The following is an 18,979-nucleotide window of genomic DNA, read 5'->3' as shown; positions in this document are numbered from 1 at the left end:
CAATAGAGAAGCTGGCCCATGACTATCACTAATTATAAACAGAATCTGGTGAAGACTGATGGCATTTATAATTATTTGTCTGAAATAGTGTGGGTTCTATAGTTGATTTTCTTTAGTTTAATAATAATAATAATACCTTCTTCCTAACAATGATTTTTTTTTTTTTGCATTTTTTTGCATAATTTCATTATGCAAGAAATGCTCCATGATTCACCATAGATAATATGATACTTTTATAAGCATAATTCCATGCTCCATGGTTCACCATACAGCCTGAGCAACCATGGACATGATTGGAATTCAGGCCTGACTGAAAGGATCATGCTGTGAATCCTTCTCCTTTGAATAACATCCTATTATGTATACTGCTCTGTTTATTCCAATATCTTGACAAATAGCCTCAAAGTATCATATGTACCTCTATTTTTTGCCCTCTGTCCTAAGAAGATGTACATCTGTTTTTTTATTTTTATTTATTTATTTTAAATCTCCTGTCTGCCTTCTTGTCTTCATTCCATTCACCTACAAGATTCTATGCCATTCCATTTCTATTTCTGTCTAAACATCATCCTCAAGTAACCATATTTCACATATGCTAATAATGCTCAGGTACAATGACCCAGTTGATGCTTCAAATTGTGAACCTTTATTTCTGATAATGCTTGTAAACTTAAAGTTCCATAACTCTTGCTCATGCATTACTCACTTGTGTTATCTCACCAGCTGCCTTGTCAAACTTCCCATTATATACCATATGCCACATCCCCCCCCCCCAAAAATCAGCAATTCTCATTTCCTTCTTTACTGCTATATATTTCATCAGTTTCATGATTTCTTTCACTCTGCCTTACCATAGTCACATACTCATTTTTGTATTATCCATCTGTTCTCTCACATTTTCATTACAAAAACTCTCATAAATTATGTGAATGGCAGCATACTCCTTTGAAAACAGCTAGCATCTTTTAAAAGCCCTATTAAATATTACTAGTCCAATAACAAACAACAGAATACTAAAAACTCTAAGAGTACTTGTGAGAATTACACTATGTAATAACTGATCATGGAAATAATACTAACATGCAAATGAATTGTGAAATGTGTATCTCCTGAACTGGCTAGAATTGGACCCAAGTTAATATGAAGTTTTTGCTTAAAATCCCTCAAGGAATCAATCTCTGAAGTTTTGCAGATTCCTCCCAGGGTACCATACCTCTTTTTAATACTGCTATTTGTTCCTTATTTCCTTTAACACTGCCATAATTTAAAAATGCTTCATGGCTTAAATAACCTAATGATGTTAAACAAATTACTAATGCTAAAGTATATTACAGATGTTCTATATCAGGCTTCTTACTTGTTAGTATTCTGAATCGCATACTTATAATAGGTGGATCCAGATTTTCACAGAAAATTCTCAAAGCTGACCACAAAAACTTAACAGTGTTATCCATGTGGAATCAATACAGCTCTACAGTTTACTTTGCAGTTTACAGGACATCAGAGATATCCTGAAAAGTTATATTAAGAATTTTTTTGCATCTGCAGATGATATCACTTCAGCTTCTAGCATGGTCTTTTTTCACACAATCTAAACAACTTCAAAGAGAACCTGACTTGGGCAGCATAATGGCTTGTCTACTCTAATCTCATGAAAAGTGAAGCATCAATATTAATAACTGTATTTCTCATATTAACTTCTGGAATAACTTATGTAAACTTGAGATATTTTGATATTATACTCATTTAATCAAATAATCAAATCAAATAATGTTTAATCCACATTCATCTTTATTAATGAGAATCCTTTCTAATCACAGACAATTTCCTAATGATAACTTTCTGTTTTACTTGAGCTTTATTATTGTAGCACTTCATTTTTGCCATCAAGCATTTTTACCTAGTGCTTTTTTTTTGTTTCATTTTTCTATCCCATCTTTAACATGATTTACAACCTGAATAATGTTCTGCTGATTAGTTTTGATTACTAGGCATTCTTTAACATTTCTTATTCACTATTTTTTTTAATTTTGAGTTTACAACAGAATTCTATAACCTATCTTTCTCTTTAATAAAATATTGTTCCCAGTGCCAAGAAAAATTAGATTTCATAAAACAGCTATGAAACACATATATAATGGAAGACAAGAAGAACCACTGTGACACTGACTCATTGAGCAGTGTTGCCAGGTACAATTTTCAGACACTGTTGTATTATTGTATTCAGACACTGTGGTATGAGTATAGAAAATGAGAGAATGGGTGTGCAAAGAGGAGCAGGTAAATGGGGAGGCTCAGGATGGACAGGGGTACACAGCATGAGAAAGGTGGATGCTCCAAGAGGAGATGAGCATGTGTAGGCAGGAAAGGAATGGGATGACCAGGGATCAAGAGGAAACAGTTGGGATTGAAAAGGGTTTTAAAATGAAGAAGCAGAAAGGGAAATGGCCCCAGTCGAGCATAGAGAGCTACATCGAGTGAGTGGTATCAGTGGAACTAGCTGTAGATCCAGAAATGAGCTGTTGTGTTTGTATACAAATGCTAGAAGTATAAGAAACAAGGCAGATGAAATGGTTGCACTAATTGCATCTGTTCACTCAAAGATTGTAGGAATAAGTGAGACATGGTTGGAAGAGGATGACATCCTGACAGGAATAGAGATGGAAGGATATGATGTGTTTCGTGAGGACAGGAGGGGTAAAAAGGGAGGGGGAGTGCTATTGATGATAGAGAAAGAGTTATGTATAAAGTAGAGATGCAAGAGGGAAATAGTGCCAGTGGTTTTGAGGCAGTATGGTGTGAGATAGATTCCATTCATCCCACCAGGTGAATGGAATCAAGTATTTGATTTCATTCACCTGGTGGGATGTTGTTATAGACCAGGTAATGTGGATAGTGGTGATAATGAACTGTACAATCAAATTAGCCAAGTAAATAAGAAAAGGGTGATCATTATGGGTGATTTTAATTATGGCAATATAGATTGGAATGATGAGATAGCAACTGGAAGTAAAGAAAATGAGTTTCTTGAGTTTTTGAGGGATAACTACCTCAGACAGTATGTAACAGACGGTACACAAGGATTTGAGGGTCTTGGATTTGGTCATCTCATCAGAGGATGTAATTATAAATGAGGTGTCAAATCATCCACCAATTGGTGAGAGTGACCATGAGGTGATTACCTGGGTGGTTGCCAGCAGTGCGAGGACCTCTGTGAGAAAAGGGCATATGTGGAACTACAAGGGGGGGGTGATTATGAACAACTCAGGAGACAGCTTGCAGGTGTAGCGTGGAATGAGGAGTTAGCTGGAAAATAGATCAATGCAGTTTGGGGGATTTTCAAAAACTGTGTAGCAGATTCAATGTCTAAATGTATTCCAAGGGTGAGAAGGTTAAATAAGGTGGGTTTGAGATGGATGAATAAAGAGATTAAGCATGCAATACAGAGGAAAAAGGGCATTGTGGAGGCAGCATAACAGAGAAGAGGAAATAACCAATTCCATGAGGTCTACAAAGACCAAGCAAGGAGGGTGACTTGGTTGGTGAGAGTAGCTAAAGAGAGGTATGAACAGCAGTTGGCTAATGAAGCCAAAAAAATCCTAAGGAGTTCTTTCAATATGTAGCCAGCAAAAGAAAGAATAATTATGGAAGGATGACATTGATTGGAGAAAATGGTATAAAGACAGCTGATGCAGAATGTGTGGTGGAGATACTTAATGAGTTCATAAAGATCTTTAAATCTTGTGAATGTGACTTTGTGGAGCGATTGAGAGTAGTTGATGATGGGGAGGAGAGACTGACTGTAGGTGAGCAAGAGGTGTTTGGGGAGTTGAGTAAACTAGATGTAAATAAGGCTGTGGAACTTGATAAAATATCACCGCGTATTCTGAAGGAATGTGCCAGAGAGTTGACACCTGCCTTGACATATTTTTTTAATACGAGTCTTGCACTTGGTCAAGTTCCTAAGGAGTGGAAGGAGGGCAAGATTGTGCCACTTCATAAAGGAGGTGATCAAACTCAAGCAACAAACTACAGGCCTATCTGTGTGCCAGGTGTTGTGGTTAAGTTGTTGGAGAAGCTTGTGAGAACTAGGATCCAGAGTTGGGTTGATAACAATGGTATTATCTTTGATGAACAGCATGGATTTGCTAAAGGGAGGTCATGTTTTAGTAATCTACTTACTTATTACAATCAAGTGACTGCTTCCTTGGACAGAGGAAAAGGATACACAGTAATATACTTGGATTTCGCAAAGGCTTTTGATAGAGTACCTCATGATAGGTTGACACCCAAACTAGAGCAGATGGGGTTGGATATTAGATTGGTGCATTGGATTGGAGACTGGCTATCCGATAGGTATCAACAAGTTGTGTATGGGGGAGCGATATCCATGAAAAGGAAAGTCACTAGTGGAGTGCCTCAGGGGCTCTGTTTTAGGTCCATTACTGTTTAACTTGTATATTAATGATATTGGTGAAGATTTGGATGGAGATATTCAGTTGTTTGCAGATGATGCAAAGTTGTGACGAACCATGAAGTGTAGTGAAGATGTCGTGGCCTTACAGGAAGACTTGAATAAATTTAGTGATTGGGCACGGAAATGGGGATGCGAGTTCAATGTTGCAAAATGTAAGGTTTCAAAATTTGGAAAACAAAGATGGGATGCAGAATTTATGCTTGGTGAGTATATATTGTTGGAGGTAGAGGAAATAAGAGATCTGGGGGTGATAGTGGATAAGGATCTAAAATTGACGTGCAGAAGTATGGAGATTTTTGTTCCGTTGTATAAGGCTTTGATTAGGCCACACATGGACTATTGTGCCCAGATTTTGTCACTGGGTTTTCAGAAGGATGAAGAGATGTTGGAAAGAGTCCAAATGAGACTGACTGAGATAGTTTCTGACCTCTGAAATGTCGAGTATGAGGAAAGATTGAGAAGATTGTTATAGGATCAATGCTGGAGAAGTTTTACAGAGAATAGTGGGAGATCAGGGGAGAACCAGAGGTCATCTCTGGAAACTGTATAAAGAGGGTGTAAGTAGGGGAGTGAGAGGCAGGTTTTTTTCGTGCAGAGTTGTGAATGATTGGAATGCCTTGCCTGAGAATGTGGTGTCTGCAAAGAGTTTGAATGTGTTTAAAACACGATATGATGACCTGTGTGTGATAAAAGGACCTCCCAGATGAGTCTTTGACTCCATGAGGTCTTTGGGTGGTAATAATAATAATTATCTCCTGGTGGCATTTTCATCCACCAAAACATGGATTCAAAGTGCAACATTAAAATGACAATATAAAATGTATGCAAAGTGCAAGATTGCTGATAAATTTCATCCTTTGTTAATATACATAATGAGGACCTGAAAAATTCTCTTATGATTAACTTGTCTATGTACATTAAGAGATGTATTAATTTCCCATACACATGGAATGGTAATGAATAAAATAATCTGATTGGACCACAGATATTTTTTATTCGACGAGTTTCTTACGTGCTATGGTATATTACATGAGCAATTGTTTTTGCTGTTTTAAACATGAATGCTTCTCCTAGTTGTTCTCAGAATCAAAAGACTCATCGCAGGAGACACATGTTAGCCATTATTCATCCAATACTTAATATATTTCTAATTCAACCATTCAATGTTTGAATACACATAACTTCCTCTGGGCAATTCATGCCACTCATTCAATACTCTCCAAGCAAAAAACTAGTCTGCACACCTAAACTAACAACATCTAACATAATTTCCAGGGATAACCTCCCATTCTCTCCCTACCTATCATGTACTGAAAAATTTCTTGAGTTAATCTTGTAGAATCCCTTTAGTAAATTATGAGTTTCTGTAATGGTCTTTTTTTTTCTGCCTGTTAACTAAACTCTGCAACTCACATACCATTTATCCCTAGAGGAAGCATTCAATAAACTATCACCAGCTTTGTCCCTTGTTTCTGGATCATCTCCAACACCTCCTGATCCTCAGGTGACCAAATCTATGTAGTCAAAATGCAGCTGAATAATGCCACATATCTGAGTTGTACATTAGGTGTCCTCCTGCAATGAGTCCACACACTCCTTTGAGGTGTCATGAATAATAATAGCCTTATGCAAAGGAGTAATAACCTCCCTATCTTTACTTGTCGATGGGTTCTTTAACATCCTAGTAATTCTTTCAGCTATTCTGCCAACTTGTGCAATATATATCCTCTGAACTTCAACTCTTTAATCCACTGCTGCTACCAAATCTCTGCAATTCAGTACCATCAATGTGTGTACCATCAAAAGACAGTATGTAAACTTTTCATCCCAAAGTGCTTAAACTTACATTTTGCAATATTAAATTATCAACCATTATCTTTTGCCCATGCTGCCAATTTATTTAAATTATCCAGCAGAATATCTATATTGCCTTTAAAAACCCTCCCTAGTTTTGCATCATCAACAAACAATTGATGTTAAAAATACCAAGCAATTTTAAACCTGGTTTTATTCCATTTCCCAAGTAAGCAAACAGACAAACAAGTCAAGTTTGCGCCTGCAAGTGATGCAAGTCTAGCTGATCCTACAGGTAGTGCAAGACCAAGGCAACTCGTGGTAAAGGTGGCATAAGCTCTGATCACTAATCTTAATATTTACCCTTAATAGATCAGCTAGACTTGCATCACTTGCAGGTGCAAACTTGACTTGTTTGTCTGTTTGCTTACTTGGGAAATGGAGTAAAACCAGGTTTAAAATTGCTTGGTATTTTTAACATTTATTATACCCAAGGTAAAATACCTTCAACAAACAATTGACTATTCCACCCCCACCGTGTGCTACAAAAATGTGTAAGTTCTCTTGCACATTCTCATAGCACATGGGATGATATCAAATCCAGTCCCACTAGTGTATTCACATTGATATTTTTCAACATGCTGAGCAGTTTTTCTACCTCAATTCTTGTATCAGCAACTGCACCTTGCATATATGATACATCATTACAAAATGATCACTCAGTAGCTTAACTATTTCTTCTGTTTCTGTCACTTTCCTACCATTGGTACTGTTTAAAGTTACCCTTCCATAATCATTCTTTCTCTTACTTGCTATATAGTGAAAAAACTTGTTTGGATTAACTTTGGCCTGTTTAGCTAATTTTCTCTCATAATCTGATTTAGCCTTCCATACCATAACTCACCTTTCTTGTCTGTGCTTTGTATTACTCATGAGCATACTGTCACTTTATATTCTTTTCACAATGTTTTTTTTAATTGCTACTTATCCATTTAACCCCTACTTGGTTTATCTTCCTGATCATGGATAGGCAGTCTAACACCATCTCTCCTAAACAATCCCTAACTACTTCCCATGCATTACTGACATTTTTCTCTGTAGCTTCATATGCCATAGCACTTCTCCGAGTTGCCTCCAAAGTTTATCGTAATCATCAGCTTTGTAGTTTCACATAAGCCCTTTCTTGACAGAAAATTCCACGTGTTGAACACCCTCCCAGAAAAGACTGCATGGTCACTTTTCTTGATCAGAACTGAGTTGCTATTGTGATTATTGATACTTGTGATGCTCTTAGCAGATCCAGCAAACGGAAACATCTGATCCTTTCTATCACATGCTATTTCAGGAAATTATTGTTGTAACTGTATAAATTCCATTTCCATCTTGCCATGTGCCCTTTTGTCCCTCCAATCTAATGTCCCCATAACTGAAATTTCCCATGATCATTGCTCAGCCTACATCATTGTGCTAATCTGCTGATATATGGCATTCACATCTTATTCTGGAATCCCCCTTCTCCAGTCTATAGTAGCAATCAACAATATTTTATCTGCCCTGCTAGCCTCCATTTCACATCAGATCACCTCAACTGAATCTTCTTACTCAGATCTAAACTCCTCCTTAACTTCTATTTTTGTTAGTTTTAGTTCTTCAGGCAACATTGGTAATACCCCCCCCTCCTCCTCCTCTTCTTTGAAAATACAATGCTCCTTACATTATAATCCTACAACTATATCATTTTCTGTCAACCAGGTCTTGGCAATGGCAATAATTTTTGGGGCTGAATAGTGCCAAAAAAACTCCTCTCCTTTATTTCTGATACTTCTGGCATTTCAACATCCACTTGGGCCCAGTTCTCCTTGTATAATGTCATTACACATCACTCATTCAGAATCAACTGTAAGTAGGTGATCATTCCTGAACTCGCACTCATTTGTCCCAGGGGTAGCTTCACTGCACCAATACCTCTGGTTTCTCTGAAACTGCACTTCCAATTTCTCACTTAGCATTTTTTCCCCAAATATTTAACTCCAAATCCAATCAAATGCAGCCCATCAGTCATACAGGAGTTCTTTTATCCTCAGATTCACTCTGTATACATCTATATATTGCATATCACTTCTTCTGCACAATCTTCTTAATGAATCATTAGCAATCATGGCTCTTCTTTTCAGTTGTGCCCTAGTATTATTATTATTATTATGTGACACCTCCAGGGAGTCCAAAGACTCATCGCGGGAGAGTGTGCCAACAGCATCAAATGATTGAACCCCTTCCAACTACTAACCGCGATCAAACTTGCTTATTTTTTTTGCGAGCCATTAGTAGCAGAGGCTTGACCAACCTTTGCTAACCATACCAAACAGTCTTTACTTTCTCACTTTTTATCTTTTCTTCTTTCAGCAACTCTTTCATATCTTCTCTCATTGCATATTTCTCATCTTTCAAATCATTTATGCCTCCCAAAACAATCAACTCTTTTTTCTTCTTCCTTCTGCAAATTGACAGCTTCACTAACAACCTTGATCTTCCTTCCTAGGTATGTTTTCATTACATTTCCATTAAGTGCAGCTCTCTCAGCATGAAATTTATTTACAATGCTCTTGTTTCTTGAAAAAAGACTAGAAAATTGCTAACATCCTTGATGGGATTTAAACCCAGAACGTTTCAACTCAACCAAAAGTTAGTATGTTGTGGAATTGCAATGAGAAGACAATGTAGCACAGGATCTCTGGAAAGATGTTTAACATTTCTGACTTGTGGCCATTATGAATATGTATCCACAATAATGAAATCAATCTTGTAGAATATTTCAGGAACATAATTCTAGTATTTGTCATTTATTCATTATCAATCAATTAGAATTGTCTGAGGGGCACTGTGATTGCTTGTTCCAACTTACCCATACAGCTACAGGATGTATTGAAACACTGTTAAACAATAGAAATGTTTTTTCATTTTAGTCAATTTACACAACATGCTATTTTGAAGACTGAACTGAAGAACTCGGAATATTGAATGACTCGACACTAGTCAGTAATTTTGCAGCAGTTATGAGACTACAGAAAGGTTGAATCATTATATGACTCATTACTGATTACATTTTTGCTCAGAAGTCCATCTAAAATACGTGGATTTTTTTCCATGAAGGAAGTTACTGTAAATTTTGTAGTATTTATTTTTCAAGAATGTAATCATTCATATGCAATAACAGCAGCATTGAAATACAAGTATTTCAATGATGTAAGATATAAGATTTCTGTGGAAAGTGAAATTATACAAGTTTTCAAAGTAAACCAGGAGGCTTTTATTCCTAATAATAAGAAAAAAAGAAAAATTGGCAGCATAAATCAGCTTCAACAGAATCTATATAAAGCATCTTTAGAGAAAAATTGGTTTACTTAAACTGAACTATTATTATTATTATGCGACACCTCCAAGGAGTCCAAAGACTCATTGAGGGGGGGGGGGGCATTTCTCTACAACTCTCCATCTCCACCAACCACAGCAAACTGCCACTACCTTCTGACCTACAGTAACAGCATCTACTGCACACCACCACTAGTATTTTTTTGTCTAAAATTTCAAGGCTGATTTGTCTGCATGCAGAATGAAAAACCAGAGTTTCCAGGAGAAAAAAAAAACCTGCTACCTCTGTATGAGATTGACTAACTCACTTTCAATCGAAAAAAAAAAAAAAAAAACATATAAAGATTCCCCTTGTCATGACGAGATCGAACTTAGGCCTTTTCCAATTGAAGAGCACAACATAATGTTGCTCTTCCAATTGTGTTACAGAGGCGATTAACTAGCAGATCATAATATGAATTTATTAATATAAATAAATATTATTTATATATTAATTGTGGTATATCTATATATTTACTTACTTATCTATTTATGTTGTGGTATATCTATTTTCCCACTATGCCCAGCTAAATGCTAGCAGGTGAAGATAGAAGAGGAGATGGGCGCCATCAATCTTAATTTACTGCCCATTAGGCATTCATGGCAAAGGATTTAACACAGCATACTATGCCGGCTTGGACATTGCCTGGTTCAACAAGGTCCGTGTTGCCATTTGGTAGCAGCTCCAGGAGTGGCAATGAGAAGTTAGCAACTGGCACTACCACTATCACTACTACCTCTGTATGAAAGTACAAAAATAATGAAAAAAACTGGATCCAGATTCTGACTCTGCAACCATCTAATGACTGGAACCTGGAATATTAGGGCTCTACTACAATCAGGTCAACTCAAACTACTACAGTATGAACTAAAAAGATATGAATGGACTGTTATGGGACTTTGTGAAATTCGATGGCCCAAAACAGGAGAGCTAACAACAGATGAAGGACATTTGCCTCTTTACTCTGGATGTGATTGCAGTGGAAAAGAAGGTGTCGGGTTTTTGATACACAGAACATCACAAAACTCTGTCATAGAATTCAATCCTATCAATAGTAGAATTGCTTTGGTCCGCCTAAGAGGGAAACCACTCAATATCACCATCATACAGGTCTATGCCCCAACCACAGGCCACAAGGACTCCGAAGTAGAGGAGTTTTATGGTCAACTTAATGCAACAATCACCAGAGTGAATAGAAAAGACCTTTTGATTGTAACAGGGCGATTGGATTGCCAAAATTGGAACAGACATCAGCAAGGATTATCTCCCATTTGTCGGATCATATGGCTATGGGGGAGACAAACAAAAGAGGTTTTGAATTGATCAATTTTGCTTCACAAAATGAACTCAAAATTAAAGCTTCCAGAAGATGGACATGGACTTCCCCTGATGGTAAAACACACAACCAAATTGACTTTATCCTTGTAAGCACAAGATTTAAAAACTCCATCAACCTTACAAGAACCAGATCATTTCCTGGAGCCGACATTGGCAGCGACAACAACATGGTCATCACAACTGTGAATATGAAAATGAGAGAAATATTACCTACAAAATCAACTCGTAAAAGATATAATATAGAAAAATTAAAAGACCCTCAAATAAATACATTATATAAATACAAATTAAAACAAATTTTTGACACAAGCTTCAAAAAATATAATAATATTGAATCTAAAACCAAATACTTCTCACAAAAGATAACTGAAACAGCTGAAGAAATTCTTGGATACAAAAAGAAAGTTAATAAACCACAGATTACCAAAAATATTTTGGACTTATGCGATGAAAGAAGAAATTGAAATCTCATATTAATAGTGGTGACAGTAGAGAACAGTATAAAAATATTACCAAGATTATTAAAAAAGAAGTCAAACATGCTAGAAATCCATGGATACTAGATGAATGCAAAAACATAGAAGAGGACCTAAATAGAAATAATCCTAAAAGTGTTTTCAAATTATCAATAAATTAACCAAACCTTTTACTGCAATTAATTGGAGTATAGAAGATGAAGATGGAATTCTTATCATGAATAGCCAGAAAATAGTTGATAGATGGAAATGTTATTCAACGAAGCTTTTTCAAAAGGACCCCCCCAACTGACGATGATATTTTGGACGGAAGTTTGCCAGGAGGTTTGGAGGAAGGAGATTACCCGATATTAAAAGAAGTCATTGCAGCAGTTAGCTCCTCAAAAATAGAAAAATCATTGGGAATTGATGGTGTTACAATGGAATTGATACATGAAGGAGGTGACATCATCATAGACACCTTGTTAAATTTATTTCAGGATATATGGAACACAGAGACTTGGCTTTCTGATTGGTGGACTTCTGTCCTTGTACCTATTCCTAAAAAGGGAAACAGCAATAAATGTAGCAACTATACAACAATAAGCCTTATTAGCCATCCAAGTAAAATTCTGTTAAAAATAGTATTGTCAAGAATCGAAAAGAAAATAGAAAGCAGACTATCAGATGAACAAGCAGGTTTCCAGAAGTCCAGAAGTACAATTGACCATATTTTTACAGTACACATAATATGCGAAAAATACATAGAACATAAAAAATAATCTGTCACAACTTTTTAGACCTTCAAAAAGCTTTTGACTCATTATGGCACGAGGCATTATGGTGTAGACAATAAAATCATTAGGATTATTAAATCTCTTTATTCCTCATCTAATATGAGAATTGAAATTAAAAATTACAGCAGTGAACTGTTCCGGGCAGAACGGGGGGGTAAGATAGGGATGCATCTTGTCCTCTCTTCTTTTTAATTGTTTTTTGTATGTCATAGATATCAAATATGTCATAGATGAAGCTCTTCATGAATATGACACTGGAGTAGTAGTTGGCGGACTAAGAATAAACAACTTATGTTTTGTAGATGATATCGATCTTCTGGCAGAAAGTGAAGAAGAATTATAAGAGATAACCAGCCACGTTTTTGGAACATTAAAAAAAATATGGATTATACATAAACTTGCAAAAAAAAAAATAACGATAACCTCAAAATCAGACATTGAACCCTTAAAGATACAAATTGATGATAAACAAATTGAGAATGTAACAAGTTCAATTATCTAGGAAGCAAGCTGAGTCAAGATGGTCACTCAAAAACCGACATTAAATACTGAATTGATAAGGCAACTGTGGCCCTACAGAAGTTAAAACCATTGTGGAGAGATAACAAAATAGCAATCACAACTAGACAGACTAATTGACACTGTGGTGAATTCTATCCTCATGTATGGTTGTGAGGACTGGGCTTTATTGAGGGAAGATGAGAGGAGACTTTTGTATTTTGAAATGATTGTGGAAGAATGACATTGCAGGATAAAAATGGGAATAGAGTGACTGATGCAGAGAACATAGTGGAGTTGTTCAATCCAATTAAGGAGTTTATTGAAGTATTTCATCCTGGAGAAGAAGGTTTTAATATTAGAGGAATAGGGCAGGTTCAGGGTTTAGAAGTTCAAGAGGAGAGTGTGTTCGAAATACTGAGTACTCTGGATACCAGTAAAGTTGTGGGACTGATGGTATTTCACCACGGATTTTGAGAGAATGTGCTAAACAACTGAGAGCTTCTTTGACCTGGCTCTTCAACAAAAGTCTGGCTGCAGGAAAGGTACCCAAGGAATGGAAGGAAGGTAAGATAGTGCTGCTGCACAAGGGCGGAGACTGGAAGTGTCTAATTATAGGCCAGTTTGTGTGTCATCAGTAGTTGTTAAGGTCTTGGAGAAATTAGTGAGGGACTATATACAGCATTGGGCAGATGAGGGCAATGTTATCTACGAGAATCAACATGGATTTGTTAAGTGGCTGCTCTTACTTTAGTAATATGATTGTCTTTTTATAATAAAGTGACAAGAGCAGTTGATGAAGGGAAGGCATATACCACCATTTTTTTGGATTTTGCAAAGGTGTTTCACAGGCTGCCACATGATAAGATGATATTTAAGTTGTAGCACATGGATTTAAATGTCGGGTTAGTCAAATGGATTCAGGATTCACTGTCTGATAGGTATCAGAGAGTTGTGTATGGTTGGGCAATATCAAGGAAGCAGAAGGTTACAAGTGGGGTTCCACAGGGCTCAGTACTGGGACATGTATTTTTCAACCTTTATATCAATGACATTATCAATGGATTGCAAGGGGATATTCAGTTGTTTGTGGATGATGTGAAGCTGGGGAAGGTTATCAGTAATAGTGCAGATGTTGCAGCCCTGCAAGAAGATCTGAATAAACTAGACAGATAGGCAAATGAATGGGGTGTCGGTTTAATGCAGCAAAATGTAAAGTGTTAAAGTTTGGGATCCATCGATGGGAGGATGCATACTTGACTGGAGGAGCTATACTGGAGTAAATAGGGAAGACAAGAGATCTGGGGGTGATGAGAGGATTGCTGCAATACTGAGAAGGGCGCTGACCTGCAGAGATAAAAGAGTTATCATTCCATTTTATAAGACCCTGATCAGACTACACTTAGACTATTGTTCTCAGATTTGGTCCCCAGGATTTGAAGGGGATAAATTAACTGTGGAAATGGTACTGAGGCAGATAACAAAGATGGTTTCAGGACTGTACAGTGTCAATTATGAGGATTGATTGAGGGAATGTGGACTGCAGAGTTTGGTGGATAGAAGAAGCAGAGGTGATATGATCTAGACTTTTAAACTGTTGAGAGTCAGTTACAGGGTAGATAAGTTTTTAACATATATATAAGATAAGGTTGAGGAGTTCTTTCACTTGGTGGAACGGCAGGAAGGAGCGACGAAAAAGGGGCCATCCTTGGGAGCAAGAGGGTGAGGATTTGTTTATTTGCGTGGAGGGTGGGTGAACCATCGAATGCATTGCCTGAGAGAGAGTGGTTAGAGCAAGAACGGTCAATGAGTTCAAGGAGTGGTATGATAAACTTTGTGTTTCCTAAAAAAATGACCTCCCACGATGAGTATTTTGACTCCATGGAGGCCTGAATAATAATAATAAAAACTTACAGAAGACTTTTGAGAATTTCCGTTACCATGCTCAAAAGTAATGAAAATATTCGGAAACTGATTGATTCAATAGAACGGGAAAAAAAAAGGGAAAATATTCTGACAGTTATCAGAAGAAGACATGAAATGGTTCAGACATCTGGAGAGGGCTAATGGCATTCCAAAGCAAGCACTAGAAGGAATCGTTCCAGGATCAAGGGTTAGGGGCTGACCTCGATTAAATGGACTGATGACATCAAAATTGGATAAATTCCTCCCATTCTCAACTGACATCAAGAACAAGAGACCAAGATGATTGGAGGAGGCCAACAAAGAACATTATCTACCAGTCAGGAGTGACCCAATGGCCCATTTAGGACTACAGGAGAGAAGAAGAAGAAGATGGCTATTTTAAAAATGCTGTGAGTACTGTGGTTGGATTTCTATAAAATAAAAGTACATCAGTAGTGTGTTTATATATTTGTGATAAGTAACATTGGACTGTGCAGAATGTTCAATCACAAATCATGACTTATTATTTTTTTTTTTTTTGCCCTAAAATTTGAGTAAAAAGCCAATGACATTATAAAAGGGGCACTCCTAAACAAAAATAGGCTAACTAGCCATAAAAATAACATATGCTTAGTGAAGTAACATGGGAATTTTCCCAGGTATAATACCTACAAGTCATGACTTTATGCACAGTGCAAGTTCATCATATCACATACTACCAGATAATATGTTAAAAACTTATCTTGTGTAGACCAAAAACTTGCTTTTTTATTGTATCATAAAGTTATAGTTCATTGCTTTACTTCACTTTATTCTTATTCAAACGAGCACACACACACACAAAACACACACAAATGGAATATATATGTAAAGACCGAGATGATACGATACAGTAAAATGCACCTTAGATGACAAAAATATAAGATTTAATAATGTTGAAGAGTCTTAAAAGATAACAGATTAATTTGGAGGAAAATTGTTGATCTAAAGTTAGTAATGGTTTAACATTTTCAGTATTATCATAATATTCTGTACACCCTCCTGAGGATACATATCAGGAATTTGATGATGATTATGATATATATATATATATATATATATATATCTGCATGCATATATTAAATACTACAATAATGCATATGTTAAACAGAGCTAACTAATGATAAAGCTTACCAGTACGATGACAAAATCCAACCAGCACCAAGCATTAGTAAAATATTTTTTAAAACCAAAGGCAAGCCATTTAAGTAACATTTCAAAGAAGAAAAGAACAGTAAATGTTTTATCCATATACTGCAACAAGCTTTGGAGTATAGGGCGTGATTTGAGGTAGACATCTTCAAGGGCCTAATACAAACAAATAAAAATATTTTAATTGTCAACTCAACACATGCCAAAAGTGCAAGAAAATACATAAATGCTAAATCATATTACTAAATTGTTATATTTCAGTATTACTGGTACTAATCTTGTGATTGTTGTCTCACTCATGTAAAACTAATAAGAAGGAATGATAATCTGTGGAGGATTAAAGATGGAAAAAGCAATTATATTGTTAGAAACGCTTGTCAGGAAGTCTAAAAGAGTAAAAAATAATAATAATTTGAAATTTAAATGAAACATGTGATTGCATTTAAATTTCATATTTGCATATTATTTTGCAAGAATAATTACTTCCAAATTTTCTAGAAATTTTTCACAGTTGAAGTCATTATCATCAGCTATTGGCATCTGGATCTTTTAATGGCTGATACAGTGTTCCTCACCCTAGTCTAAACTCGGACATAAGTATTGTACCTTCTAATCTGAATAGTATAAACAACTATCACCAAGCAGTGATCTTTCCATTTTTCTCTGGATAGTCATCAGCATGTCAGTAAATTTTTTAGTCAGAGTCCACATTTCACTTTCATATATCTTGATCTGAGGTATACAACTGTCAAATATTTTTCTTTTAAGAGTGATTAGGATCTTTTCTTTGAGTGCATCATGGTGTTTTCCAAGGGTTAACCAATGAAATCTTCATGTAATTTCTCCCTCATAGATCAAATTCCCTCAGTAGACAGATGATTATCTGTCAACACTCAGTAAGTTAAATTGCTTAAAGATTTCACTGTCATCTTCTTTAATCTCATATTATACACACTGGCTTCAAATATTATACATACTTGAAGCCACTCATCTTATATCTTCTATCATATCTATCCCAAGATTGAATTATAACTCCTCAGAATTCTCTGCTCTACTCTACAAGCATATATAAGTTTTTTTGATATAATTAGCAATATAACTTTCAATTTATGCTTCCTCTCTCTTCTAAGAATATACTCGACTTGTCTATTTCTATTCCACATGCTGGATATGTGGAATTATATCGCTATATTTAATTGATATATATATATATATATACACACATGTATTCTTGATCTTCTACTCGGTTGTAATGATACATTTTAAAGAAAAAAATTTTTAAATGACTTTAAACCGAGATAAAATATTAAATTTTAATGATAACGATACAACTAGTTTCAGCCTTTTACAGCCTTCTCCAGGTATCCACTAAAGGTAGAACACAGAAATAAAAAATTGAAGTTACAAAAAACTGAGAATTACAGGCAAAAAATGCAATACATAATTGACACAAAAACGTTGTATTTTTCAAGAGTCGTTCTATCTAACGTGCTATTGTTTGTTGCATGCGTACTTGCAGGTTCTCGTGAGTGCCAGTATCGAACAACTGCAGTATGGCTATCAGGGATGTTATAAAAGGAAGTTGTTATAAAGGATGTTAGAAGGCTGTAAAAGGCTGAAACTAGTTGTATCATTATCACTAAAATTTAATATTTTATCTCGGTTTAAAGTCATTTAAACATTTTTTTCTTTACAAAAAAAAAAAAAAAATATATATATATATATATATATATATATATATACAGGGTGTTCGGGATAAATTTGACATATTTATAATTAATTATATTTTTCCGTAAGTTACATGTATTAACACACACTTCTCTTCATTTAAAAGTTTGGACCCTTCTTCATTCATATACAAGATGTCAGAAAGGATGGATAGCTGGAACCCACCTGAATCATGGAAGAGAATAACTTGTATCATGATGATTCGTGCCCGCCATCAAAATAAGGATATTACGACTGCTGCCCAATGCTCCCTGAATACAGTAAAAACAATCAGGCATGAACTAGAGACTTGCAATGGTGACTACGAGGATGTAGCAAGAAGAAAGATCCCTAGCAGACGATCTGATTGCGTTCGTACAGCAGAATTCCTCGCAAATCTGCAGGAACAGGTGTTGAAGAACCCTGGCATTGGAATTCGGGCTTTGTTCGTGGAGTTGCTAACTGTAGTCAAGCCCTGGATAACAAGGGTAGCCAATGGTAGGCCGTATGTATGGCAGCAGGATTCGGCCCCTTGCCACACCTCTGGGAAAAGTCAAAAATGGTTGTCTGAAAATTTCTACGACTTCACCAGTCCAAATGTTTGGCCTCCAAACTCCCCAGACCTTAACCCCATGGATTATTTTGTATGGGGCGCAGTTGAAAAAGACACCAATCGCACTTCCAGTAATACAAAAGCCCAGTTAATGGATAAAATTAAAACAGTTTTTGCGGCCCTTCCCAGGGAGACTGTAGCATCAGCTTGTTCGAGGTTCCGAAGCAGAATTGAAGCTGTGATCGATGCTAATGGTGGTTATTTTGAGTAAATCTTGTTGATAGTATTGTAATTAACTCTGCCTGTAATGTTTTTTGTCAATTCATTAAATTTAATAGATACAAAGAAGATTTTCTTTTTCCTTACGAAACTGTCAAATTTATCCCGAACACCCTGTATATATATATATATATATATATATATATATATATATATATATATATATATATATATATATAATAATTGATATAAGATAACTGATATATATAGATAGTTAGATGATATATAGATGATTATAGTACTACTACTAACAATATTGAATGTGGCAGTGAGTTTGAAGCCATCTAGTGTGAGATGGAATATAACAAGACTAATTAAATAGTGGGGTGTTGTTATATACCTGGTGGATCGGTTGCTAGTGATGAAGAAATGCATCTCCAAACAGAAAAGATGAGTGCAAAAAGAGTAATCATAATTGGAGAATTTAATTATCCAATTTTGATTGGGTAGCAGTAGAATCTTGTGAGAAGAATGAAAATGCATTTATTGAGCTGTTGTGGGACAACTTCCTCAAGCAGCATGTGACAGAAGGAAAAGGAACTTGAGGGCAAAGAGTGTTAGATTTGATTATAGTGT

At 35.9% G+C, this 18,979-nt stretch overlaps 1 protein-coding gene across 1 annotated transcript in view; it reads right to left on the bottom strand.

Annotated features, from left to right (window-relative positions):
• LOC150099804 (sodium channel protein para-like) overlaps window positions 1-18,979 on the bottom strand; it is a 1,646,355-nt gene that overhangs the window by 469,681 nt on the left and 1,157,695 nt on the right. Inside the window, exon 27 of the mRNA XM_090403494.1 lies at window positions 15,847-16,020. Within this exon, the coding sequence (XP_090259620.1) occupies window positions 15,847-16,020 (174 nt within the window). The remainder of the gene's footprint in view (window positions 1-15,846; window positions 16,021-18,979) is intronic.

Source organism: Typopeltis vanoorti, chromosome 14 (genome assembly GCF_054136105.1).
Source record: "Typopeltis vanoorti isolate ZY-2024b chromosome 14, IOZ_Tvanoo_1.0, whole genome shotgun sequence".
Lineage (NCBI taxonomy): Eukaryota > Metazoa > Arthropoda > Arachnida > Uropygi > Thelyphonidae > Typopeltis > Typopeltis vanoorti.
The sequence above is the reverse complement of the archived record's forward strand: the minus strand, read 5'-3'. Positions and strand labels throughout refer to the sequence as shown.